Source organism: Capsella rubella, unplaced genomic scaffold (genome assembly GCF_000375325.1).
Source record: "Capsella rubella cultivar Monte Gargano unplaced genomic scaffold, Caprub1_0 scaffold_7, whole genome shotgun sequence".
Lineage (NCBI taxonomy): Eukaryota > Viridiplantae > Streptophyta > Magnoliopsida > Brassicales > Brassicaceae > Capsella > Capsella rubella.
The window spans coordinates 14,684,957-14,711,392 of record NW_006238917.1 but is presented as its reverse complement, the minus strand read 5'-3'; the positions used below and the strand labels follow the sequence as shown (position 1 = coordinate 14,711,392).

Below are 26,436 nucleotides of genomic sequence, written 5' to 3'. Positions count from 1 at the left end.
TAAAAGGAAAGTAGTACTAAAAACTAAACTACTCTCTCTCTCTCTCTCTCTCTCTCTCTCTCTTCCAAAAAAACTCATATATTTTATAATAAAAACCATGCTATAAATGATGTAAAATCTCATCTTATTAAATAAATTTGGTTTTCAAATAATTTTGTACGTATGAGTGTTCAATTATTTGATGTAAATATTTATTTAACTATATATATTTTTTATTTTATACATTTTTACTCATTTGAAATTATTTTACCATGAGGTAAAATTAATACTTGTGAGATAATAACAATATCGAAAATATCATAGATTTACTCTTGATTTATAATATTCGTGGACCGAACACTCTAACAAATGTTACATTTATAGGGTATTTTTAGTGGCAAAAACATTGGTGGGTTTTGGGCCGATGGTGAGGAGAAGTTGACCTTAAAACTAGGTGTCGTTATAAACGTTGTAAAGAGTGGCATTTGCACTAATATCTTTTTGTAAAGGCCACACCTACTTTTCCAACCCATTAAAGAAACCCTAAAAAATAGCTTATGTCTCTCATTCTCTTCCTCTATGTCCGCCATTATCAAATTGGTTAGAGATTTAGAATACATACGTATCCAACATAAAACGGACAACCAGACGTTGTGAGGATGTTGGATCTTCAAGATTTGAGCATTGGACAAATCTTATTTGGCCCACCACGTCTACGAAATACATATATTGGACAATAGTTAGTTTTGTTTTAATGAGGCAGCAGAGTTTTTTTTTTTCGAACCTGGTAGTTCAAGGTTGGTGTTTGCAAGCGCTTGGAGATGATCTGCTTTGCGAAGCATAAATTTTTCTCTTTCTATTGTAGGCACTACATGGGCCACTTCAGCAATGGTTGTTGATGGTAAGAAACGGATGACAAATGGGTGATCTGTAATCTTGTAGAGGGTTAGTGCACCTTCCCACCCAGCTACAAAAAAAATTACACCTTCTTGTAAAACATTCCGAAACTGGCTGGCACGTGCAGCTGGGATGAAACAGTGAATTATAGAGCACTGCAAAGAAAATGTTGAAACGTTTCAGTAATTAAAGTAAAATATAATACATATGTAGAAAATAGGTCAATGTTTCAGTCATAAACGGCCTTTTAATCAAAAATATAGTGGAACATGCACTTGACTATATATTTAAGTAACGATTAATAAGGGAGAATTCAAAGGTATAACAAAACCAGATAACTGAAAACAAAGTTTTTTGGAATATTTAAACTAAACATGTGAGATTGGATTATTTTTTAAAAGGCGAACTGATGGTTTTGTTGACCAAATTAAACACATGGAAATAATTTAGTGAGGAGAAGTTGACCTTAAAACTTGGTGTCCTATTGAACGTTGTGAAGAGTGCCATTGGCACTAATATCTTTTTGTAAAAGCCCACTCATAATTTCTAACCCATTTAAGAAACCCAAAAAATAACTTATGCCTCTCATTCTCTCCATCTATATCCGCTGTTATTCATGTACTAATATAGGGATACTGAAAAACAATCAAGCTTACTCTTATTTCATTTTTATGGCATAGATTTCACCATACTGATTACTGAAGTAAAGAATTCTCTATAGTTATATTATTATAAACTAGGCCCGGACCCACGCTATAGCGCGGGGGAAAAGTGTCGGTTTTTGTTTTTTCCGAATTACGTAAAATTTTAATTGTTAAAATGGATTGTTGGTGTTGAATTTGGCAAGTATGAGAATATGTACTATCGTAGATATGTACTTTGTCACCTATGCTAGGTTCAGACCCGCGCTACAACGCGAGAGAATATTTTCAAGTTTATTTTATTTTAACGTGTTTTGTCGTATGTGTTATTATTTTGTTTATTTTAGTATCAACAACTATTATTTCGAAATGTACTTTTGGTTTCAATTCTTTGAGAAAAGTGTGTTTTCGGAAATTAAATATAATATTTTAATAAAATACATAAAAGACGTTTATTAAACAAATTATATACTCACAATGTATGTGGTGACAAACCAATCAGCAAAAACCCGTGTATTTTAAAAAGAATCATGAAAATGTATAATATTGAACGAAATTTTGTATATACATGTATCACATAAAAACATATGAGTTTGAAAGATTTGTATATACTTGTATCCTATAACAATAAAATAAAAATATTAATATACATCATATTGAATAAGAGACCATAAACTAAAATAGTGAACGATAAAAAAGAAAAAATATTAAACGATAAATCATAGGAAAAAACTCAAAATAAAATGTAAAGGTTGGAAAGAAAAAATTGATATCTTTATTCAACAAATGTATGACTTTATATTGTGAGGAGAGGGTGTCGATTTTTTGGGTTTGTAAGTTAGTAAATTGAATTCTTATAGAAAACACATTCAGCTTGTAAAACATTTTAAGGGATTTCCTTAAATTTAATATATATATATATATATATATATTTAGAACATTTTAAGGAAAATTCAGAATTTAAGGTAATTTATTTAAACTAACTTATGGAATATATTCTTTATGACTGATTTTGTATTAGTAGTGATTCAATGATTAATAATTAGAAAGATAAAATATTGTTATTAAAGTATTTTTTTACTTAATTATAATCATTATCCTTAAATTTTAATTATTTTTTTTGTATCCAAAATATTTTCGTATGACTCATTGAAATATATTAATGATTGTCAAAAATGTTTTTTTTCAAAATTCAAATATAACCATTTCTAGATATATATATATGGATCTCTATAATTTTGCATTAATTATGCTACTGATAAAATATTATTCTTTTTATAGGTAATTCAAATTGATAAAGATTGGAATAATTTTGAAACCTCTGTTCATATTCTATTTTTTATTCTGATTAAAATCTTTCATTTAACATATTAGGAAAAATAAAAAATAATAATAAAGATTTAATATATTATAAACATCACACTAATTTAATAAAATATTTCATTTTATAGCCATATATATATATATATATTCAAATTTTGTTTTTCAAAACATTTAACTAATTCAAACTAATTAACATTTTTATTGATTATATTACCATTATTTATGTATTTTAGATGCATTTTTATATTTGTTATACCAAATATTTTTAAATTATATTTTTTCTATATATCAAAGATATAAACTTATAAAAAATTATATATTTTTGTTTTATTCATATAAGAAATTAATATAATAATTAGAATATTTTTAAAAGATTGAGATCTTTATATTCATAAACAAATTTTCCTTATAAGACATATTTTTTATTTACCATTAATATATTTTCTAATATATAATAATGTAACATTAATATAGTTTCCTAAATGATAGGAATCTGGTGTATATTATTGAAATATTTGGAAAATATTTAACAAAACATTTGGCAAGTATCCGATTGAAATTTTAACCCGGGATTTTTTGAAAAACCTGACCCGAATCCCTTGTGTACTTCTCTTTTACTATAGTAGGGATTATGAATATACTAAAACAATTAAGTCATTTATAAGAATTATGCATCTTTTATCTCTCTCTCTCTATCCTATAAATCCAAAAGTACATCGACATGACGCTCCACGACATCTCATATGATCTACAAAATCACGGTCTTTTCATGACCAATCAGATAATCTAAAAAGAAAGTTATAGTCTTATCATAAAAGGGGGAGAAAGCTCAAAAAAAATTCGAATATTCGAAGAGTTCATAAAGTTGGCTCAGTCATACAATGACAAGGATTTCGAATAAAATTCCCAAAGTCACCACCATTTATCACTACAAAGCTCATTACTGACTTTTTTTGTCAACAACTATAATATAACTAGCTCAAATGAGCCAGTTTATGGGAACATTGTTTACATATAAACTTAACGGCGGTTCGCTTTGACATTAGCTTGTCGAGAAACCAGAATTTGAGAGAAATTCCTTTGTTGTTCTGAATTTCGTCAAAGCATGTTGCAAAAACTGGCCACTCCGCTGGAAAAACACCATCTTAACTAAGTCTGAGCAGTCTGTAACGAACATCACGTCTCGTTTATTAGCTTTCATCATGCACTTCATTGCCCATACCAGCACTTTAATCTCGGTATGTAACGAGGAGAGATTTCTGCGAAGGTTAGCCGCTCCAATAGTTGGTCGTTGTTCTGTTGGATGTGAATAATACCATCTAAGTCCTGAGAATTTGTCAGTACTCTTACATGATCCGTCAACAAAGCATTTTTAGCCTTGAAAATTATCTGGGAGAACTTCATTTGCCAAAAATCCTTGCAAATGCGGGAAGATCTCCATTTGAGCTTCACACCAAACTTTTTCCTTGCTCTCTACCAATTGTAGAATTATCCTGGGATCCGTTTCCATATTTTCAGAGGTTTTATCATTCCTTACTTTCCAAATATACCACATCAAGGAAATATTGTAACATGTGAGTCTGGGTCAAAATAAATAATCCATATTCGCATAAAATAAGTACCAGAGAAACACTTCTGGTCTCATTACAACTTTTTCATCAATTAATTTTATACATTTTTGAAATGTTATTGTTATAAAACAGTACGGTTACATCGAACAAATGAAATCACGATAATATAATAAAATAAAACAAAATTGTTTGAACATGGACAAGAAGAAAACTTTTGTAGAAGAGTCCAAACATTTTTTTCCTGTTTACGTTTACTAGTCAAGATTTGTATTGTAATTTTAGATTCAACAGTAAACCGGCTTGAACTCGGTTTATATGGTTTGTTGATTATCCCGGTTCGAATGGTTTTCCCCTTATTAAGGTTTCGTTCACAACGATGTTCACAACGATGTTCACGACTTCTGCCGAATCAGGACTTATAGGTCAGTTCTGTTCTGTTATTGTTCTGTCTCTGATCGAGTTTGCTTCCTTGTTTCTGATCGAGTTTCATATCGGTTTCGACTTTTCTCTTTGCTTTTATCATGAATGAGTTACTTAGTAGTGTATGTTTTGTCTCTGTTTGATCATATTTCAAATTGTTGTTACTTTTATCTTCTAACCCTAATGGACTTTGGTTTTCAGATAGAAGAGCTAGAAGGTACGCTTCTGTGGCTATGGCTGCAAAAAAATTGGAAACTGCTTCAGGAAATTCAATAAACAGCCTACCAAATGAGGTTCTAGGTCAGATCTTATCCTTGCTCCCTACGAAAACTGTTGTTTCCACATCAGTTCTCTCAAGGCGTTGGAGGAGTCTGTTGTATCTTGTTCACAGCCTTGAATTTGATGAGTCCATGTTCCCAAACATCAAGACAGACAAAGTTGCTACTGACTGGTCTTATCCCCTAAGCTTATATAATATCATTGATAAAACCCTTTTCATGCTAAGCCCTTGTCCCATCAAGAAGTTCACTTTGAAATATGATAGTACTCTATTAAAGGAGCCTCGCGCAAACCATCTGATTCACAACGCGTTGAGACGTGGAGTCTTGGAACTACATCTGTCTTCATCAAAGTTTCATTGTCTAGAGCCTGAGTTCTTCATCAGCAAGACACTGGTGAAACTCACTCTATCTGATGGACATTTTCACCAACCATCGTCCTCCTCCAGGGGAAGATGTTCTTTTCCCTGCACTCAAAACTCTCTCTTTGTTTTTAGTGTGTTTCTTGTTTTTTGAAGAGTCTGGTTTGTATCAGTGCCTCCTTGCTAGCCCTTTGCTTGAGGAAGTCAACATAGGTGATGATGATCCTCTTAGACCACGTTTCTATCCGGCTTATTGTGTCAAAAATGTTTGGGGTTCATCCATACAGAGGATATCTATTTGTTGGTTTTATGATAGAAGACAACACTCATGCTTTTCCATTAACACGCCCAATCTTGTGTCCCTCGACTTATCTAGTTATGTCGGACAAGATTATGTTGTTCAGTTTGATTCGCTTGTCGAATGTAGACTGAATCTTCGATTATGGAAGTATCTAGAAGATGTACATTTGAGATATGATCGTTCAAAGCATGATGGTTATTGGGGAGATGCAACCAAGCTCATTGTAGCTATAAGGAATGTTGTGACCCTTCATTTGTCTGCTGATTCTCTTGAGGTATGTTTCCTACTCTCATGTTTTGTAGTGTGCAAAATGTTCAAGCCATGTCTTAGTTTGATAATCTTTGTTTATGTTATCATATTTAGGTGTTTCACTTTTGCTGTAAGTCTACGCCCGAATTCAAAAACCTCGTTAAGTTATCGTTTGAGAGCCATAAGGAACGCGGTTGGCAAGTGTTGCCACTTCTGCTCAAGAAATCTCCAAATCTAGAAACTCTAGTCATCAAGGTATGTTTGTGTAAAGCAAATATCATCTCCTTGTTCTTTTTTTTCTTTCTAAATTTGATGTTTGATATCCTTTCAGGGTCTTGTTCATGAGATCACAAATGAGTGTGGGGATGCATGTGTTTGTGTTCATGAGGAGCAGAAGAAGAATGAGAACTGTCTATTGTCGTGTCGAGTGAAGGTGCTAAAGATATATGGATATGGAGGAACTAATAGAGAAGTGAAACAAATGAGACATTTCATTGAGAATTTGAAGTGTCTTGAAGTGGTCAAAGTTAAGGTTCAAGTGGATGAGCAAGATTATAAGTACTTACCACCCACCAGTGAACTAATGAAGCTTATTCCTGCAGCTTCTTCGAAGTGTAAGATCCAATTTATTTAATTATCTTATCATCAGTTTCTTTCTTTTGTCTCTCTTTCTACTCTTATGTATTAGATTTATAATTTAGAGTTGATGCTACCACTTTGTTTTAAGTGAAAAGTTAACAAAAAACTCAATATAAAATGTTGATTTTGAGAATCATGTACACAACAAACTATAGAAAACTCAATTATCTAAAGTCTCAGGTTGGTTCAACCAATCAAGCTCACTCTGTGGAAGCACTTTCACATCCTGCACTTTCTCCAAAACCACATTAATTCTCCACAACACAGCTTTGCTCTCCATACTCATACCTTTGATTGCATAAAGCCTCCAAACCAAACCCTTAACGAATCTGTAGTCATTACTTGTGTAACAGTCATACTGTTTCTCCACAATGTTTTCCATATCTATGAAACTTCTCCTGATCACAACCTCAGCTTCTGATCCTCTTTCCACAAGCTGTCTCACTGAATCTATCATCTTATACACAGTCACCTTCAAGTGTTCAGCGTGACTTGAGATCTCTATCAAGTGTATTGCTGCAACAAAGGCACCTGTGAAGGCCAAGACCCAACAAGTGTTATCTACCAATAGCTCCTCTCTCGGTGGTGGGTTTAGGTTTCTGTGAATCTCTGGAAGAAGATTGTTCATGGCATGGATCACTAACTCTTTTTCATAGATCTTCATTGTTAAGCACTGGAAGATATAAACAGTCTGTCTGAAGAATGTTTTGCATTCTGTTGCAATGTAGTCCCATAGACCGAACCAGTTGTCATCTTGACAGGTATACAACTCGTAAAAGACATGGAACACCACTTGGCCAAGGATCTTGAACGTGCTCTGAGGTACTCCTACTTCTGCAAGACAAGAGATGAGCAATGGCTGAAGCTCTCTGATATCTGAAACGCTTAGTTCCTCTTCCCCTGAAGTATGATCACAAAGCAACTCATGGAGTCTTGCGAAAGCTATCTCTCTGGACCTGTTATCGATATTAGTTAACGCGACTAGTCTCATGATCTCTACTGCAGATAAAGTCTCCAAATAGTTGTTCACTGCTTCACAGTCATAATCTACTTCAAGATATCGGTTTTTAACCCGAGGTGGACTGAGTCTGAAGGCAGGATTGTAAACGTACTTCTCAAGTTTCGTAACCATTCGATAGATCTTCTTGGCTGCTTCTCTTGTATCTGTTCCAATATCTGAGATCTTGAAAGCAAACTCTGATACAAACCTGCACTGATCACTGTTCCATTTAAACTGTTTTGCGTCTTTAGCAAGGAACGTCTCTAGAGATTGAATCCCTCTTTGAAGAAACACATCTTCCTTCTCATTCCACACAATGTCACAAGCAGATTTCAGAACAATGTGAAGTATATCTCTCGTCAAATCAAATCTCATTTCAGAATGCATAAGCTGAATCCCCATTTTAACAGCAGATTTCAAAGCAAGAACCCAATCTTCAACTCTATCTTCCACAGGACGAAGCAAAACCTTGTACACTTCATCAAGAAACTTCTGCAAGAAACGGTGAACGGATCCACCGTAGAGTGATGATGGTAACTCGATGAAGACATTAAAAGCCCTAATCGGATCTTGTTGAGCAAGTAAGAGTATACAATCACTCATCTCCTCCCACACGCCAACTTTATCAGCCACTAAAGAAACGATGACCTCTACGATCTCTGAGTCAGATCTTTTAGGGTTTTGGATTGTCAAGCAAGAAATCAAAAGAGGTTTGATCTCATGAACAGAGACAAGAGAGAGTTCGATCCGATGAGCTTTCACTGTTTCGGCAAGAAGCTCGATGGATCTGAGTCTGACTAGGTCATCGTGATGGAATCTATAGATGTTGAGAAGCTTTAGGGTTAAGCAATTTGAGAAAGCAGAGACGCAGAAGTCGAACAGAGCTCGAGCTGCTTTGTATTCGTCGGATTCTTGAGGCTTGGTATAGATTTGTTCGATGAGCGACGTTACGCCTTCGTTGCTTGGAGTCGCAAGGATAGCCCTAGAAAGAATAGTTTTCCCTAGCAGGAGAAAATTCGAAGATTCCGTCATCGTACTTTCTCGGGAAAACGATTCTGATCTTTTTTTTCTTTTTCTTTTTAAGAAGATTTTGTAAAGTGTGTGCGGTTATATTTAATTCTGTATCTGAATATAAACCGGACTTAACCGTAAATTAAGTGAAATTTTTTTTTGTGCTAAATTCAATTTTTAAGTGAAAATATTCGGTTTTTATTCTGATTGCCTCCAGCCTACACGAAGTATTTTACGGTTTATATCAATGAAACTAGCCCGGCGAGTTCGGTTCCCGGGTTCCTCGGGTAGTCGGTTTTTCAATAACTCTACCGAATTTAACCCAGCAAAAAATTGAGTCGGGTCGGGTATTTGGTCGGGCTTAGTTTGGGTCTCTCCGGTTATATCTCAAAAACTGGTTAAAATTAGTTATAACCGGTTAAATTCAGTGTATTTTGATATAATTTTTGATTTTTGATTTTTAAAAAAATCCGGGCATCGGGTCGAGTCGGGTTTGGTTATCGAACCCAAATCTCAATCTCTCTGAATTAAACCGCATTTAGATTTGGGTTGAATTCGAAACCCATCAAAATCGGGTTTGATTGGGTCAGGCTAAAGTCGTTGGACTAAGTGAAACTGTGGCTATCGTCTAAAAATATACATGTCAATTTGTGTAGAATGCGGCCGGTCCTTACCAATGGATGTATTGGTTGGATTTTTTTGTCCGTAATTTCCGATTGATGATTACCAACAATTTAATTGGGTCGGTGAGATTTCTGACCGATTTCCAACTAAAATTTATACAGTCAATTAACGGTTAGAAAGTGGTCGGAAACTAAACCGACCATCTTATCGGTCAGAAATGGTGATGTTTTTTTTGGTAGTGAGTAAATGTAAATAAGATTTAGAAGCTATGCAATTCTTGGAAAAATATTATGGAGATTTATATTACCATGAAATAAAGAAAAAGCTACATTCATTCTTACACTTATTCATATTTTAACTGATAACTATTGTATATATACAGCTCTGAAAAAGTGTGAATGAGAATATAAAACATACTTGCATTAGAAAAAAGTGTTATTCGAAAAAGAAAGACAAAAAAAAAAACACTAAGAAACTTGTTACAAAGTCATTAGACTCGCAACGTGATTCGGGGAAGCATCGAGCAAATAGATGATTCCGTTTGTGGATTCTCTAAATCTGACTTTTTCACAGCTCTTCTTAAAACAATAGATTTGTATTTAGAGACGTGGCTATCACGCAAATAAACTCACCAACCTCAGTGCAACCTATTACTTTAGGAAAATGCAAAGTCTCACCAATGCGCCACATAAACCCAATAAAGCATTTACTCGACCACTTGTGTTTCTCTACATCTTCCAAAACGCATAGTGTAATTTTCTTACCATCCTTCGTGTTCGTGATCTCTGTTATAACAAAAGCTAACGTCCCCTTATAAGCTATGAGCGGATACATATGAACACGATCATATGGTAAATGAATCATACCAAACTTTTCAAATCTGACATCAAAGCTCATTATAACCCAAACACGGGTACGATAAACATAGGCTGTATAATATACGACTCCTTTGATGCATCTCCCACTAGTATGACAGGTAGAACAATGACTAGGTTCAGTTTTGACTGTTCTCCATAGTTTTTTAGCAGATCCCAATGTTAAGACACGACACGTATCAGAACTTGTTTCATAAGGCATGCACATTACTTTGTGTTCACCTCCAACAGGATCGTATCCTAAAAAAACTGTTACATTCTTCCAGCTCATTCTAGGTTTTGGTAAAGTTAAGATCTCTCTCGTGCTAGGGTTACAAACTATAGGGGTTGCTGATTCTTGAAAGCAAAACAAGCCTTGGACAGATTCCGTAGGGGGCAAGATATGGTTTATTGGGGATTTGAAATGGTAAAGATCAATAGGTTGAGAAGAACAAGAGTACGACGACCTTTTAGAGTTCTGAAGAATCGAGGAAACAAATAACTTGCCATGTTGGACGAAGCAAACCAAAAGACATGGACGTGAGTTCCGAGTTTCGAACAACTTGATGAAATATGGATCGGTGGTGATTGATAACCAAAGCTTTGACACGCAACGAAACCTCGCAATAGATTTCTCAGGCAGCTTTAAGAGTATCTCTGAAGTTAGATCTATAGGAAAGGACGAGACTTTTCTCTTCTTCTCTTTTTGTTTCTCCATCCAATAGATTTGTTCAAGTTGTGTTGCTTTTGACATTTTTTTAGTGTTCATATATATATATATATATATATAGGCATGTCAATTAGGGTTAAAGCTCGCGAGCTAGTTTGGCCCGGCCCTCAAAAACATCGGGCTCGGGCTTAAATATATATGTCCAGAAAAAACCGGGCCTTTTGGGCTAAGGGTTAAAGGGTTTTTTGGGCTAAACCCTATCGGGCCCAGACCGGCCCAAAAAGCCCTTAAACAAATATATTTTAAATGTTTTAATATTTTATTTTGATTAGAAAATTTGATTAATGAATTAGTTTTCATATTTACTTATTAGCCTTACTTGATACTTTTAAAATCTTTATTTATAATATTTTTATTATTATTTATATATGTCAAAACTGAGCAAAGCTAAAACTAAGTATATATAAGTATCTTGATTTTGAAATTATCAAAATATATATTAAATTTTGACTCTATCATCTACTTTAAAGTATTTTAATTTCATGCTTTATTGGGTTAAAGTGTAAATAATTTATTTGGTTTTCATTTTTTCCTCTTAAATTAAGTTAGTTTTATTGAATATTGATAAGTTATTTAAAATTTGATGTATTATTTTAACAGTAAACCTTTAAATATTGTTTTTAAAAAACTATTATGAACTTAGAAATTGATTTTATTTTTTTATCGATAAGTAAAGCCCAAAAACCCCGAAAATCCCTGTTAGACCGGGCCAGACTTTGAAATATAGGCTCGGATATTTTTCGGGGTAGACCGGACCGGACTCCCATATATGAGGGTTTTACGGGTTTTAGGCCGGGACTAAAGAGAATGTATGAGATTTGGTTTTGAACTTCTTAGTTATTCAAATTTTTTATTTCATTGCAATTCATCAACAAGATCTTAATTCTTAACACTGTGGGATTTTATTTTCTTCATTGCGATTCGTTTTCTCTTTTTTCTTTTTTGCTTCGAGATTAATAGTTGGAAAAAATGTAATGGAGAGGTAATATACGTTCCAAAGTCAAATATACAAGTATGGTGGTAACAGTGTTTATATTCAAGAGGTAGACAACCAGTTAGAAATATTCGAAAGATATGATATTGTTTTTCTCCTTAGATTCTTGGAATTTGATTTGTTTATAAAAATTTGTGGAAGCATAAAGCTTCATATAATCATATTTTATAACCACGAAGTGTAGACTACATTATGCTGTGTTATTGGGATGCACAGGTTTCTACATTCTCCCACCTTGGTTACTCAACATGTCACGTTGTCTCCAATTCTGAGAATATTGCATGAGAATCTTTGAAGACATACCCTTCCTTTCTTCTTTTTCTTTCTAGGATCACCTAGAAAATATTCTTGTCTCAAAAGCATCCCCTTGTCATATGAAAGCCAATGAAAGCATTTAAGTTAAGTTTGTCTTTGATAGCAAAAAAGAGAGTTTCTAAATTCCTCAATAATTCTAATTTAAAGGTCAAAGAAACTAATTCTAATTTAAGTTAAGTTTGTCTTTGATAGCAAAAAAAAGAGTTTCTAAATTCTGCAATAATTCTAGTTCTAATTTGTCTTTTGTATTTATATGATACTTTTCCGGTTTTCCCTATATGCTTTAAATTGATCTGCGTCTTATATTTGGTTATGTTTTTAATCAAATATATCCGGGCTGATTTCACTACACACAAAGGTGGATGTACTAATATAGGCGATGAAGTGTATGATTGAAATATTTAGGAGAGATGTGACATTTATAGCAGAATGATCATATATGATGAAGATGGTGTCTTTTCCAACAGACTAGCCAACTTTTTCAACATACTTAGAAGAGATTCAAGCCGATAAGGGAGTTTTCTCGTCTTTTTTGTTGATTCTTATATTTTTTCAAGCTAATGTTAACGGATAATTTGGCACGCAAAATACATACTGAACCGCTTTTTAGTCTTTCTGTAAAAAAATATTCCACATATGTGGCTCGTTTGAATCGATCATTTATAGTTGTTGACAAAAAAAAATTTGGGCAACAATATTTTTATTTTTAACTGATTCGGCTCTAGTTTTTGTTTTTCAAATAAAAAGGATTTTATAGCGATCCCAACAATGGATTTAGTTTTGGAATTAGGTTTCTTTATTCGATTTGTTTCGTATCGATTTACTTAATATGAAATTACACATTCCTAGAAAAATCCTACTAATTTGAAAACAAATAGAGAATTTCATAATCATATCTAATTGAGAGGTAAAAAATCTAAAATTACAATATGCGGCACTTGACATGGTCTATTTTAAACTGATATATACAAGATTCAGTCTTATTTTGACTGTTACTTTTAAAAAATAAAATTCAAATACTTCTTTGTTTTAACGCAATTGTAAATTCTAATCCAATTATTATATTTCTGGTTCGATTCGGATCCAACTTTCGTTTTAAAGATATAAGAAAAGTAACCTACGTAATTGTGTTAAAACTAAGTTTAATTATAAAATCATATTTTTTTGATTTGGTTTATTTTAGATCAATTAACTTAATCCGCGTTAAACTTTTGAAAATATCTTTCTCATACAAGAAAATTCATAATCCCTCGATCTGAGAAGATTGAAAATCTAAAGTTACGTCAATAGAACATTTTCACGATCCTCTTAAAACCAAGTATACGAGAATCTCATTTAGATTACCGTTCTTCAAATTCCAATACGTTTTTATTTTTAATTAGAAGAACATCTCTAGTCAATTCTTTTTCTTATTTTGTTTGATTCAGATTCAATATTCGTTTCTTCGAATATTGAAAAAATGAAAGATAACATTCAATTTCAAATAAAATTATAATCGATGGGAACAAATCTAATTAACTTCTCTCTTATACCACTCTGTTGACAAGAAAGTATAGATCTACACTGGTTCTATCACAACATATGCGTAAAGAGGTGTTGGTGCTCTAACAGTACACTTTGTTAAGATTATAAGGATTCATATCCTAAAGTTTTGGGTCAGTTCTATAAAACAGTAGATAATAAAACGGTCATATTAAAAATCTCCTAGATAAATATAAAACTTTTGCTGCAGTGGAAAGTTTCTTAAACAAAAATTATGTTTCTTGATTCGATTTGTTTTGTATCAGTTTTACTTAATATCAAATTGCATATTCCCAGTAAATTCCTTTTCATTTGAAAACAAACAGAGAATTTCATAATTCTATCTAATTGAGAGGCAAAAGACCTAAAATTACAATATGTTACACTTGACTCAGTCTATTTTCAACCGATTTATACAAGATTTAATTTAGTTTTGATTGTTATTATTTTTAATTCAATTATTTCAATTATAATCCAATTAATTACGGTCTATTCTAGTTTGATTTGGATCCAACTTTTGTTTTGAAGATACAGCAAAAAATTAACCTATGTAATTGTGTTAAATCGAGTTTCATTCTCAAATTATATATTTTTTTTGATTCGGTTTGTTTTAGATCGATTTACTTATTCTGCGTTAAACCTTTTGCAAATATCTTTCTCATACGAGAAAATTTCATAACTCCTCGAATCGAACATATTAAAAATCTAAAGTTACATCAATATAACATTTATACGGTCCTTTTTAAACCGGAATATATGAGAGTGATCTCATTTTAATAACCGTTCTTCAAATTCCAATATTTTTTTTATTTTTAATGAAAAGAACATCTCTAGTCGATTCTTTTTCTTATTTTGTTTGATTCGGATCTATTTTCCGTTTCTTCAAATATCCGATGAAGATAAAACTTTACAAAAAGTCAAAAACTATAATATTTACTTTACTTTTCAAATCAAATTTGTCATTTGGGTTGTTTTTGTTCATTTGGAATAAATATAGTTAAACATCTCAATATTTGAAATCCTTATATCAATGTATAATGTATTGGACAAGAAATTAGAGATCCCTACACCTGTTCTATCACACCATTTAAGTGTGGCTTAGTCCATAGATTCCAATTCCAAAGTTCTGGGTCATTTCTGTGAAATAATATATAATAAGGGGTTATATTAAAAATCTCCAAAGATAAATATAAAACTTTAAGCCGCAGTGGAAAAATTCTGAAACGCAACTGTGGTGGTGTGAAATTCTAGCGTTTCCTCTCGTCGCATCTTCTTCTTCTTCTTCGTCATCTTTGAGTCTTTGACCTCAAAGCTTTCCCCAAATCCGCGTTCACAGTTTCTCGAGTTTTCAGGTGTTTCCTTCGTTGCTCTTCACGTTGCATTTGATATGATTCCTGATTGATTGATCGACTGATTATTACAAATTTCGACATTGTCTTTAGGTTTTGTAGATTTTGAATCAGTATCGAATCGAAAATTTTGTGAGGGTTTTTAAGTTTGCGAGGTTTCTAGGGTTTTTAAGATGAATCTAGGATTCGATTTGCGCTATTTACGCTTGGATTTATTTGGATTTTTCTACATTTTTTTGGGGGTTTTTCAAATTTCCGTGAAAAAAAAGCTGAGCCACACACATTGTAGCCAATTTGAGCTTCACTTGTGTATGATTCTGATACTTCTGAAGATTGTTCATTGATGTATAGAGTTAATTTCTCAGTGACGCTTGATTAAGAGCTTTTTATGTTTCCTTTTGTTGATTTATGTTGTTCTGTTTACTCTGTAGCTTGAAAGCGTTTTGAGAAGTTCTTTTTTTTTTTCTTTTGTCAACTGGGTTTTGAGAAGTTTTATGTTTGAGTTTCATAGTACCAACAGCTTCGTTTTTTTTATCTCCTCAAGCTGCTAAATCTCGTGAACTTTGGGTTCTTAGTTTGGTAAATAGTTGCCTCTGGTTTGTGGAGTTCATGTGTTTTTTGCTCTCGTAGCCTAGGTTTTAGTTTTGTGCCTCTGGTTTGCTTGGTTGTTTCACATGTTAATTTGTATGTGTTAGTGGAAATTACCATAGGTAACAGATCTTTGATAGCTAGGCTGCATATGTGTAGAAGATGATTTTAGTGAACCATTGACATGTAACATGTTAGTATATGACATTAAAATGGTACTAAAATAATATCTGTGATGCGTTTATCTGAATCCCACATATGTTAACACCTCTATATCTATCTTTTTGTTGTTGTTTTAGCCAGAAAAGTTGCCCTCCTTGAAGCAAAACAGAGCCTTGGCATTGGCAAATCTCTCAGATCTTGGAGTATTTCTTTGGAATTTAGTAACTTGTTCATTACAAACATTGAATGATAAGGATACACGACAGGCATGGAGTGCAACAAAGACGAGGCAGCAAGGGCAAAAGAAATTGCAGAGACGAAGTTCAAAATGAAAGATATTGCTGGGGCAAAGAAATTTGCCTTGAAAGCTCAAAGTCTGTATCCAGAGATAGAAGGTGTTTCTCAGATGTTGGCAACTTTGGATGTGTATACCGCTGCAGAAAACAAAGTAAAAGAGGATGTAGACTGGTATGGGATACTCAAAGCAAGTCCGCGCGATGATAATGAAACGTTGAAGAGAAATTACAGGAAGCTTGCTCTAATGCTTCACCCTGATAAAAACAAGTCTATTGGAGCTGAAGGAGCTTTCAAGCTTGTTTCTGAAGCTTGGAAATTCTTGTCAGATAAGGAAAACAGAGCAGCTTATGATCGTAGGAAAAGTCTCCACTCAGTTTATCAGAAGGTCTCGGTTTCATCTTCTAATAACGGGTTCTGCAATTTCGCAAAGACTACCTTCACTACAAATGCGAGGACGACAACACAGAGGAACAATCCGCCTACCCAAAAGAAAAATCCGCCAGCCCAGAAGAGCAATCCACCGACCCAGAAGAACAATCCGCAAAAGCCAGTTGGTAATACACAGAAAACAGGACGGACTGATCATCAAACAACAACACCAAGCTCATTTACTGCATCTGGGTCGTCAGACCAATCAAAGTCGAATACTTTCTGGACAGTCTGCAGGAGATGCATGATGCAGTACGAGTATCTAAGACTTTATGTCAACTGTAACCTTCGGTGTCCTAATTGCCTACAGTCGTATTTGGCAGTAGAAGTCCCTAAACCAGGTATATCAAGCCGTTGGAGTAGTTTCAGCCGTCTAAACCGAAACCTGGATCCAAAGTCGGCTGCAAACCACAATACTACTTCAGGTTTATTTAATAACTCCAAGTGGACTTTCTCAAGAACTAGCAGTGCAGCTCATGCTGCAAGTGTGGTTCAACAGGCTTATGAGAAGGTAAAGAAAGATCGCGAGCAGGCAAAAGCAACCGCGAGAAGAGAAAAGAAGAGTTCGAAAAGGAAGAGCACAACTGATTCGTGTGCTTCTGGTAGTTCGCTTAAAAAGAGGAAAGTGTATGGAGAAACTGATATATGTTCCTCTAGTGGAAGACAGGTCACGTACTATGTGACTGGTGAAACGGGAAAAAACATGAGAAAGTTAGAACATGGAACCAAAGAGATAGCGGACAAGCTGTCTCCTAGAAGAAGAACCCCGAGAAGGATTAGCAAGGAGGATGTAACAAGAGAAGTAAAGCCGCGCTAGCGATCTGACCCGGTCAAGGGAGGTTTGATTTATGTAGGCATAATTGTGGTTGATGGATTCTCCAGGCTATAACCAGTCACTAGGATATATTTTGTATTGTTGGGTCAGTTGGTAGTGTTTTGGTTCTAACATTATAGAGAGGGATGAGTCGAGTCTTTTTGGGCAGACGACACAAACTGCTTTCCAAATTTTTCAAAACAGACTCAGTGTTGTGTCAATTTGGTGTGTTGTAGCTAGCAACGATGACTTCGGTTCATGACTCTTAAGTAAATGCTATGTTTTAGTGATCTAAAAGATTGCTTCGCTTTCCCCAACAACAAGTTGCTTCAAGGAATCAGGCGTATTCATTCATGTCTAGCACGAACAAGTCAACTAAGAAGCGGACTAGCTGCAACTCGTTCTGCATCTGGCTAACTTATACAGCTCTCACTCCTTCATGCTCCCCATAATAGGCGAGGGCATTCTGAAATACGTAATAGCTTGTGCGCCTGTCATGTTGCCTGCGTGACCTCCTCGAAGGACAAGAAAGACGGTCTCACGGATCAAATGCTCAAGTTTCTATGAACTCATCCCACCAGCTGAGGAAAGCGAAGAGCCTACTACCTTTTGAGCGAATGCTTAGATTGAATCCTCAAATGTACAACCAGTTTCTCTGTTCGTTTTAAGTTGTTATACAAAACTCATCTTTATCACACCAATCAAAACTCATCTGTCATCAAAAGACATCGATTCAGAACTAGTGACTACGATATAAGGTTATACTAATCAAGAGAGAAATAGATATTTCAAAAATTGTAAATATTTTAATATTTGGGTAAAATGTGAAAATACGCGATAATATAAGGTCATATTCGAAAGTTTCCCTAATTAAATGTAGAAGCAGCTTCTATCTGAAAACTCTGATACGAGATCGCCGTGCCTAGGGCTTTCTTTTTGGTGTCCTCTACCTCTCTCGGCTCTCGAGCTTGAATCCTCTAATCGCCAACACCGTTCGCAAAAATTTCAGGTTTCGCTCTTCTATGTCTTTCGATTTTGATAAGCTTCTCGATAATTAAGTTCGTTTTGCTTATACACAGATTCGACTTGTTTCTACCTTGATCGATTTGATTTTGCTAGTTCCTTAAGAAATTGATATCGAATTACACTTTTTCTTATCTGGGGTTGACAAAATTAAACTCCTTTACGGTTTAATTCTGAGATTGACGTAGTTATTGCTTCGGCGAATTCTAGGGTTTCGTTTTTTACATCTGTGATTATAGTTCGTTTAGTTGGGTTTTCAGGATTTTATATGTATGGGTACAAAAGTTTCAAGCTTTAGCTTGTTGTATTGCCTAATGTGTTGAATTTTTGTTTCAGGTTTTGTTTTGGCTTGTAGGCGCCTTTCAATTTCATAAAACATGGCGGAGATACAAACAAATGGAAGGGCGTATGAGTCACTATTGGAAAAGGTTCTTTCAATGAACATTCTTTCTTCTGACTATTTCAAAGAGCTCTATGGTTTAAAGACTTATCATGAGGTAATTGATGAAATCTACAACCAAGTTAATCATGTGGAGCCGTGGATGGGTGGAAACTGCCGTGGTCCTTCATCAGCTTATTGTCTTCTCTACAAATTCTTTACCATGAAACTTACAGTGAAGCAGATGCATGGGCTGTTGAAGCACACAGATTCTCCTTATATTAGAGCGGTAGGTGAATCTCTTAACCATTTTTTTTTTTTTCCATTATTAACCTAGTAGAGCATATGTGTGGGGGAATTTATATGGAAACTTGATAATAGTATGAGCTACCATGATGCTATAACCTTGTCTTTTGGTTTTCTCTGTAGAATCTAGGAATATTTCTTTCCATCTTCTGGCTTCTTCTTGCTTTTCAGTAACATCTAGAAATCTTACATTGTGTGCTGTTTGTTCCAATACCTGTTCCTCCTGTTACTTTTTACCAGCTGAGTTATATTCTTATTAGCCAATTTTAACCCGGAAAAGATAGGTGTTTTCTTTGTTTGTCGATTACTCATAGAGCCTCTTACAGTCAGGTAATAGCCTTCCTTACACCTCTGGGTTCCATCTGAAATTATTCTTGTCTCATCCCGTATTGAAGGTATGAGCGTACACATAATTGTTCTTGTGTTTTCATAACAGATTTTCACAACCACAAACACTGTTGGGATGTCATTCTTTCTTAGAGTTGCAGAGAGTTCCCACCAAAATAAATAAGATCTTTCTTTGCTAGCAATATCTGCAAATCAAGGTTTGAGGTGTCTTTTCTAATTTAGCTTCTGTCTCTCTAGGATCACCTCTCTACCCATCTAACAGTTTAGAAACTAATGAATGTGACAAATTATCTGTCTATGATACTAATTTACTCTTAGTTGGGCCCTGGTGTTCCTGATAATGTTTTAGAATCTACGTGAAGTCTTATTTTTTTATTAATGCGATAGTGCTTACATACGTCCTTAGGTTACTGGAATTTATGCTTGTCTTGCATTTTATGGCGATGGTTTTGCAAACTTTTTGCTTTTTTTTTTTTTGCTTTGTGGGTTTCCTTGTTATAACTTGTCTGATTTGTTTTTCCATGTTCATTGCTTTTGATCTGACCGCAGAGAATTGAATGTGCAGGTTGGATTCCTTTATTTAAGATATGTTGCAGATTCAAAGACGTTGTGGACATGGTATGAACCATACATTAACGACGATGAGGTAAGCTTTTTTATGTATGTTCTGAGAGTGTTATACAAAGATATATATTATATTATTAATATCCAGCTCACATGAAACACCATATGCAATTGCCTATTCATGCATCTGAGTTCATGAAAGCTGCTATGTCAGTCTAGCATCACTAAACTCTTGTTAGTAACTTAGTATTCTTAATGAGATAATCAGAGAAAAAATTTTGGTTCAACAGAATAGAGTATGTCACCGACCTGAATGGTTAGAATTATAATGGATTTGAAAATTTATAGACTCTTTGGGTGGACTGTCATGGAGATCCATGGGCCTTTTTTTAGGATATATGGGATCATGTGGCCTAAGGCTTAGTAAATTTTGTGTTGTGGCATGTTGTTATCATAATACACACTCCAACTTGTTTGAACATGGCTCTGCGCTGCTATACAGTTTAACATGAATGTTTATAAACTTTGCCTTCAGGAGTTTTCACCAGGATCAAATGGACGGATGACGACAATGGGTGTTTATATACGTGATTTGCTGCTTGGACTGGTAAGTATTAAGCTGTTATAATACACAGTCATATTTTCCTGTCTTCTATAAAATATTTCATGGAAAAAGTGTTTTGGGTAGACTTGGATATATCCTGGTTCTATATAGGTATTGGATAGACTTGGATGCATCCTGGTTCATCATAGGTCTAAAAATGAATTGAACTTATACTGGGAATTTGAATAGATATTGAGTGGAGAAATTTGATTTGTCGATAAGATGCTGTGGGATGCTTTTTAAAATCTTAAGGTGCAACTGGGTTTGCTGTGTTGCTATTTGTTTTGTCAGGAAAGTATAGACACTCTTTTAGGGATAAAGTCACTTTTTTAAAGTGTTCTTATTTACCATTTGATGATGTTCTTTGATATCTCTGGTGTTGTAATGTGATCTTTTTCAGTAGATTGGTATGCCCTGCTACCTATATCTCTGTAATGATCCTAAACTATGTTTTTTGAAGAGCGTTTGGTGATTATCGGCTTGAAGGATTTACTTCATTTCCGTACTTAAGTGAATACTACTAGCTTCGTGAACCAGTGAAAATGTTTTCAAATTTTTTTATATTCGTTCTGTTTGTTTTTGCAAAGTATCTATTAGCAGTTGACCTTAAAGTGTTTAATAGTCTTTTATCTATGCACATTTTTGAGCAATTTGACACTCTAATGTCTCCTTAATGTCAATTCCTGAATCTGGCTAACTGTTGTTGGTTTTCTTGCAGTACTACTTTGATACATTGTTTCCTCGGATACCTGTCCCTGTCATGCGCCAGATTGTATCAAACCTGGAGAAGATGAATTTGCCAACTAAACCTTCTGGTTCAACGGGAGACATGAGTCGTGGCTCTGAAGACACTGCCCGTCGTCCACCATCAGTAAAAGCATCTCTTTCTGTTTCATTTGGTCAGCGTGCACCTCACCGCGCTTCCACCAGAGGGTCTTCTCCTGTTCGCCGTCCTCCACCGTCTGGTTATGACAGAAATGGAGGCGATGAGCTACAACAGCGGTCCCCACGTAGGAGCCAGAGCCGAGACTATTATTCTGACAGAGACTCAGATAGACAGCGGGAGAAAGACCGCGAAAGGGACAGAGAGAGAGACAGGGAGAGGGAGAGAGATAGGGAAAGAGATAGGGAGAGAGATAGATACAGAGAAAGGGAGAGGGATTATGGTAATGATAGGAGATCAAGGCGTGACTATGAAAGTAGAAGTAGACGCAGTGATTACGATGATGATAGAAGCAGACATGACCGGAGAAGCAGGAGCAGAAGCCGAAGTAGGAGCAGGAGTGTGCAAATCGAGCGTGAACCAACTCCAAGAAGAGATAGTATCATCAACAAGGAGAAAGCTGTGACTGTGAACAGCAATCTTGCAAAGCTAAAAGATTTATATGGAGACGCTACTAGTAGTCAAAAAGGTGATCAAGGAATTGGAACAAGAAGGGATTCGAGTTCAGAAGAAGTGATTAAGCTTGGTGGTTCCTCTTGGAGGTGAAAAACTAAAAACAAAACTGTGGATTTGAAAATGCTTCCTTCTATTTTGTAGGATGATGCATCTTGTTTTTACACTGTACTGTTTTGATTTCGAGCAAAACCATTTGTTATATGCCTGAAGTTACAGTTTTAGAATTGATCTTTGTGCTGTGTCTTTTTAGCTCTTACATATTATGTATTATTTCCCTTTAAAATTATTTGTTATTTTTAAATGCATTAATATGTTACATAAAAAATGTATAATAGACAAAATTGTTTTAAATATTATAAAATGACATCGCTAATTGATAACACAAAACATTCATCAACCTCTAATCAAAAAACATTTATGATTTTTTTTTTCTCTTTTGGGATCAAACATTTATTAAAATAACATTTTTACCAAAAGAAAAATCAAAGATAAAGATAAATTCAATAATAATTTAATTTTTGCATCTTTGTGTGTGTGGTCAAACTAGGTTTAATTTTGGCATTTATTTGTACATTAATCGACTAAAATTTTTTTTTTTTTTTTTTTTTTGTCACCTAAAGTTTCATTGATAAACTTGTTGTAAACAAGGTAGAATACAAAGCGCCCAAAAGACTACTTTAAGTGGGCCGATCAGGCCGAGCCCAAAGCCATATTCTTATTCTTAATACTGATGAGTACACACGTGATGTTCACGTGGGTCTTTCTCCAATTCTCTCGTCCGTTTTGGTTCTTTCTGGTTCTTGAGTTTCAGACCACAGTTTTGCTCAAATTCTAAAGCTATTTTGTCTTTATTCTTTTGATTGGCTTATCGATGATGATGATACCACCTTCATTGATATACTTTTGATCATTCTGTAATTTACACTCTTGACTCTCTTTTCTGGGTATTTTTTGGGAACAGTGAAGATGGCTTCTCTTCATCTCCTTCAACCTCTCCACAGTCTCTCATCTTCTTCCACCCTCTTCTTTTCACAGCCAAGTTTTCATTTTTCATCATCCCTCAAACCTAATATCTCAAAAAGGCACAATCTTTCGAAATCCTTGACTCTCCGATTCGCTCTTACGGAATCAGATTCTACTCAACCTTTAGAAACAGAAACAAGTCCTAAAGCCCTTCTTCTACAACTCTCTGTAGGTGAAACTCTGTTTTTGATTATGGGTTTTACCAAATTTCAAATTGAGTTCTTTTTTTCTTAATGGGTTATGAATTGTGTGTTGCTGTTGCAGAAAAGTTTTGATCTTCCATCAGATTACTTCCAGCAGTTACCAAATGACCTTCGTCTTGATGTAAGTAAAAGCCCTCATTGCTTTAAAAAACTCGATTTTTGTGATTTTAGCTACATATGTTTTGGCTTTGTGCAGTTAAATGATGCTGCTTTTGATCTCTCCAATGGACCAATCATTGATGAGGTTAGTTTCTCTTTCTCCATTCATTGTCTTTGTGAACTTAATTCATTGTTTGAGTTGAGGGTAGGATTGTTTTAGTACTGAGTTCAAGAACAGCTACTCCATCTCTGTGATCTCTTATGTGACATTCATGGACTTGAGAACTAAATGTGTATGATCTTGCTTTATTGTAGCATCAGAGTCCCTATCGTAAACAACAATCAAACATCATATTCTTAGCTTTATTCACACATCATATTCTTAGCGTTATTGTTCTAGTCCACCATAGGTCGTTGTTTTTTCCCTTCCTGCTGATACAATCCTGTACACGCCTTTGTTGATGTTCAGCCAAACTTGACAAATCCCACCCTCACCATTCGTTAGACTTGAAATAGTGTTTGCCTTTGGGAATCCCTTCCACAGGATTAGTGGTGTTTCCTTGAATTGGCATTTCTTTGTTCTTCATATATAGTACATTGTGCATCTTAAGGTACCTACCTTGGATCTTCTCTTCTATCATCGTTTTCAACTGTTTCTTTTCATCTTTCTGTTCACATATCCTCGACTCGTTGATTTTCTCTGAAGATTTAATTGAAGGATATGTGTCTTCTTCCATTCTGCCACACATCATTTTTCAGTTGACTAGTATCTCTTTTAACTTAAGCTAAGTTTTGCTTCCTTGTCTTCTCTTCCTATTCGAGAACTTGTTTGTCTTAAAGCCATTGGCGCTATGCCCTGTGGATTTGATTAGAGACGATGAGAGGATCTTGAATCTTTGTAGTGTTTTACACAAGCTTACCTCCTTAGACTCATTTTCTTATAACTTTTGGGGTACTTATAATTGCAACTTCTCAAATATATTTGTAGTGTGGTCAAGAGCTTGGGGAGACATTACTGAATCTCTCTCGTGCTTGGGAACAAGCTGACACATCAACTTCTCGTAGTTTAGTGGAGAAACTTCCGGAACTGGAAAATTCATTAACAGGTGGTGCCAAATCAGGTAACAAGAAGTACCCTTAGTATCTAGCTACACATCTATCTAGATTTACTCTTGTAATCATACTCGTTTTTTACTTTTCTTGTTTAGCCTTTGGGAGACGCCTGATATCTGCAGGAAAAAGATTCCAGGGGATGGGACAATATGGTAAAGGTGAATTACAGAAGGTACTTGAATCTCAAACGTAGGTGTGGTTTCTTCTACTGATTGTTTGATTATGTATATTCGGTGAAAATGTAAATGTAAGTGACAGTTAAATTGAAATTGTTTGCAAACGTTTTTCAAATGTTAATCAGATCATCTGTATAACTTGTTAGACTTCACAGCCACAATTATAAAATCAGTTGGTCGTCTGTGAAATCATCCCTTGGAACTTGCCTACAAAGCTAATGTTTCTGAGAACTCGCAGATTGCTAAAGCGATGATTACAACTGGAAAAGTCCTATCTGCAAATACATCATCTGCTTCAGTCAGTAATGAACCCAACTCAGGAACAAGGATGCTTAAGGTAAAACAGAATATATTATGTTGCTTGTGTACGTCTACTGAAGTTACTTTGCAGATGATAACTTTTATTGTTTAAAACTGCAGTTTGGGAACCTTCAAGTTGCTGTGACTCCACAGAAAGCATACACTGGAGCTGCCATTGCATTCATCTATGGGTATTTGCTAAAGTTTGTTAGTTATTTTCAAACTGTGTATTACACTCTTAACAACATTAAAAAAAACACCTCATGTCGATTCAAACAGGATACTTTCATGGCAAATCAGTCAGGGGATCCAAAGCATACCAGAGAACTCATTGCAGTATGCAAATGACAATGCATTGCTAATCGGAAAGGTTAGTAGATCAAACACTCTACTCCTATAAGTCTAGATGATTCTGCTTCATGTGGCTTTGTGGATTTGTAATTAACATTTTGTCATAATGTTGTTCTTCAACGCAGTCTTTGAGAGGATCTCTTCTAGCTCTGTTTTATGCCTCAACAGTGTTGTCAGGCTTCACAACTGCTGGTCTTATCTTACTCGCTAAGCAGCTTTCATCAGAAGAGAAAGAGTGAATCCCTTGATGATTACACAATTCCATTTCAGACATCTGTTAGAATCACAAACACTCTGAGGTGGTCTCTAATGTCAAATAATGTATCTACTGTAGGAAAGTTTTCTTCTTTCTGTCTGTCTTAAACCTGTGGAATGGGTTGAGTGTATATTTCTTGTATAGAAAATGAAGAAACATTTGTTTTTTTTGTTATGGAAGTTTGTGATAACTACATGCAAAAGGTTCATTTCTCCCCCATATATGTCCATCCCACTTCCTCAGTTTATGGAGGATAGGCTTCTGCTGCTAAAAGATATATGCAATGTAGATGTCTCAGTTCCTACTTGGAAAATCGGCCAATTCATACATAGCCTAATAGCGAGTGTTCAATTCATACCCAACATTTGTCTATGTGCAAATACATACTTAACCTTTTAACATATTTAAATTTCATACCTAAAATTATCAAATTGTATGAAGTCATACATATTGCTGACATGGATGCCACGTCTTTGATGATGTTGATGACGTGGTAGTCACATCGTCGATAATGTGGTTGCCACGTCATCATCTTTCAAAAAAAAATTTCTCATTCTCCATTAATATTATCCAACAAAATTGTGATACGTAAAGATTTAAAATCTTGTTTTCAAAATTTAGAACCATTATTTCAACCGAATCTAATTTTTAAAAGATTATAAATCCAAAACTCACAATTGGTCTTCAAAAAAATCCTCAAACCACTTTTAGTAGAGAACATAAACCTTAAAATAACCTTATATAAATATTAGTTGAAAGTATGTTTTTACTAAAAGCAACTTGAAGACTTTTAGAAGAGCAATTACAAATTTTTAGTTTATAACTTTGAAAATAAGTTTTAAAATCTTTAGAAAAAATCAAAAATGATACTTGTTATTGATAATATTAATAGAAAAGAATATAAAAAAGAAAAAATATATATTTTTATTTTTGTTTTAAAATAT

At 34.5% G+C, this 26,436-nt stretch overlaps 6 protein-coding genes across 12 annotated transcripts; 4 read left to right on the top strand and 2 right to left on the bottom strand.

The window, feature by feature from the left end:
- The first annotated feature begins 4,804 nt into the window (after positions 1 to 4,804).
- On the top strand, positions 4,805 to 6,744 carry LOC17879582 (putative F-box protein At1g21990). 3 transcript variants are annotated; one of them, XM_023779166.1, is made up of 4 exons: positions 4,805 to 4,833; positions 5,033 to 6,046; positions 6,136 to 6,276; positions 6,353 to 6,744. In XM_023779166.1, the coding sequence occupies exons 2-4, from the start codon at positions 5,525 to 5,527 to the stop codon at positions 6,653 to 6,655; spliced, it is 966 nt and encodes a 321-aa protein (XP_023634934.1). In that variant the 5' UTR covers positions 4,805 to 4,833; positions 5,033 to 5,524; the 3' UTR covers positions 6,656 to 6,744. The 3 variants fall into 3 exon arrangements, with proteins under 3 accessions (XP_023634934.1, XP_023634933.1, XP_023634935.1); XM_023779165.1 differs by lacking the exon at positions 4,805 to 4,833 and adding an exon at positions 4,872 to 4,953; XM_023779167.1 differs by lacking the exon at positions 4,805 to 4,833 and adding an exon at positions 4,887 to 4,905.
- A 55-nt stretch (positions 6,745 to 6,799) lies between these two features.
- LOC17879327 lies at positions 6,800 to 8,692 on the bottom strand. The gene has a single exon (XM_006285809.2). The coding sequence runs from the start codon at positions 8,690 to 8,692 to the stop codon at positions 6,821 to 6,823; it is 1,872 nt and encodes a 623-aa protein (XP_006285871.1). The 3' UTR covers positions 6,800 to 6,820.
- A 1,182-nt stretch (positions 8,693 to 9,874) lies between these two features.
- Positions 9,875 to 10,867, bottom strand: LOC17878112 (putative F-box protein At1g47765). The gene has a single exon (XM_023778552.1). The coding sequence runs from the start codon at positions 10,865 to 10,867 to the stop codon at positions 9,875 to 9,877; it is 993 nt and encodes a 330-aa protein (XP_023634320.1).
- A 4,052-nt stretch (positions 10,868 to 14,919) lies between these two features.
- On the top strand, positions 14,920 to 18,055 carry LOC17877739. Of its 2 annotated transcripts, none has more exons than XM_023779642.1 (2): positions 14,920 to 15,061; positions 15,950 to 18,055. In XM_023779642.1, the coding sequence occupies exon 2, from the start codon at positions 16,077 to 16,079 to the stop codon at positions 17,349 to 17,351; it is 1,275 nt and encodes a 424-aa protein (XP_023635410.1). In that variant the 5' UTR covers positions 14,920 to 15,061; positions 15,950 to 16,076; the 3' UTR covers positions 17,352 to 18,055. The 2 variants fall into 2 exon arrangements, with proteins under 2 accessions (XP_023635410.1, XP_006283791.1); XM_006283729.2 differs by having other exon boundaries at positions 15,946 to 18,055.
- Positions 18,056 to 18,245: 190 nt separating this feature from the next.
- LOC17879301 (pre-mRNA splicing factor SR-like 1) lies at positions 18,246 to 22,272 on the top strand. 4 transcript variants are annotated; one of them, XR_002832918.1, is made up of 5 exons: positions 18,246 to 18,357; positions 18,708 to 19,039; positions 19,493 to 19,601; positions 19,970 to 20,050; positions 20,504 to 20,519. XR_002832918.1 is itself a non-coding variant. In XM_023778726.1 (5 exons), the coding sequence occupies exons 2-5, from the start codon at positions 18,749 to 18,751 to the stop codon at positions 22,059 to 22,061; spliced, it is 1,215 nt and encodes a 404-aa protein (XP_023634494.1). In that variant the 5' UTR covers positions 18,246 to 18,357; positions 18,708 to 18,748; the 3' UTR covers positions 22,062 to 22,272. The 4 variants fall into 4 exon arrangements, 3 of the variants coding, with proteins under 3 accessions (XP_023634494.1, XP_023634495.1, XP_006284038.1); XM_023778726.1 differs by lacking the exon at positions 19,493 to 19,601 and adding an exon at positions 21,291 to 22,272 and having other exon boundaries at positions 20,504 to 20,575; XM_006283976.2 differs by lacking the exons at positions 18,246 to 18,357; positions 19,493 to 19,601 and adding an exon at positions 21,291 to 22,272 and having other exon boundaries at positions 18,708 to 18,799; positions 18,894 to 19,039; positions 20,504 to 20,575.
- Positions 22,273 to 22,756: 484 nt separating this feature from the next.
- On the top strand, positions 22,757 to 25,709 carry LOC17878064. The gene is made up of 9 exons (XM_006284122.2): positions 22,757 to 23,162; positions 23,259 to 23,318; positions 23,394 to 23,441; positions 24,285 to 24,417; positions 24,505 to 24,581; positions 24,824 to 24,922; positions 25,006 to 25,076; positions 25,165 to 25,255; positions 25,362 to 25,709. Exons 1-9 carry the CDS (start codon positions 22,938 to 22,940, stop codon positions 25,473 to 25,475), a joined length of 918 nt encoding a protein of 305 aa, XP_006284184.1. The 5' UTR covers positions 22,757 to 22,937; the 3' UTR covers positions 25,476 to 25,709.
- Positions 25,710 to 26,436: the final 727 nt, after the last annotated feature.

Coding starts and splice junctions, on each gene's coding strand:
- LOC17878064 (XM_006284122.2), top strand. CDS start 22,938: ATGGCTTCTCTTCATCTCCTTCAACCTCTCCACAGTCTCTCATCTTCT. Junction 24,418..24,504: donor AACAGGTGGTGCCAAATCAG/GTAACAAGAAGT, acceptor TTTCTTGTTTAG/CCTTTGGGAGACGCCTGATA. Junction 25,077..25,164: donor GCCATTGCATTCATCTATGG/GTATTTGCTAAA, acceptor CGATTCAAACAG/GATACTTTCATGGCAAATCA.
- LOC17879582 (XM_023779166.1), top strand. CDS start 5,525: ATGGACATTTTCACCAACCATCGTCCTCCTCCAGGGGAAGATGTTCTT. Junction 6,047..6,135: donor TGTCTGCTGATTCTCTTGAG/GTATGTTTCCTA, acceptor TATCATATTTAG/GTGTTTCACTTTTGCTGTAA. Junction 6,277..6,352: donor TAGAAACTCTAGTCATCAAG/GTATGTTTGTGT, acceptor ATATCCTTTCAG/GGTCTTGTTCATGAGATCAC.
- LOC17877739 (XM_023779642.1), top strand. CDS start 16,077: ATGGAGTGCAACAAAGACGAGGCAGCAAGGGCAAAAGAAATTGCAGAG.
- LOC17879301 (XM_023778726.1), top strand. CDS start 18,749: ATGGCGGAGATACAAACAAATGGAAGGGCGTATGAGTCACTATTGGAA. Junction 19,040..19,969: donor ATTCTCCTTATATTAGAGCG/GTAGGTGAATCT, acceptor TTGAATGTGCAG/GTTGGATTCCTTTATTTAAG. Junction 20,051..20,503: donor CATACATTAACGACGATGAG/GTAAGCTTTTTT, acceptor CTTTGCCTTCAG/GAGTTTTCACCAGGATCAAA.
- LOC17879327 (XM_006285809.2), bottom strand. CDS start 8,692: ATGACGGAATCTTCGAATTTTCTCCTGCTAGGGAAAACTATTCTTTCT.
- LOC17878112 (XM_023778552.1), bottom strand. CDS start 10,867: ATGGAGAAACAAAAAGAGAAGAAGAGAAAAGTCTCGTCCTTTCCTATA.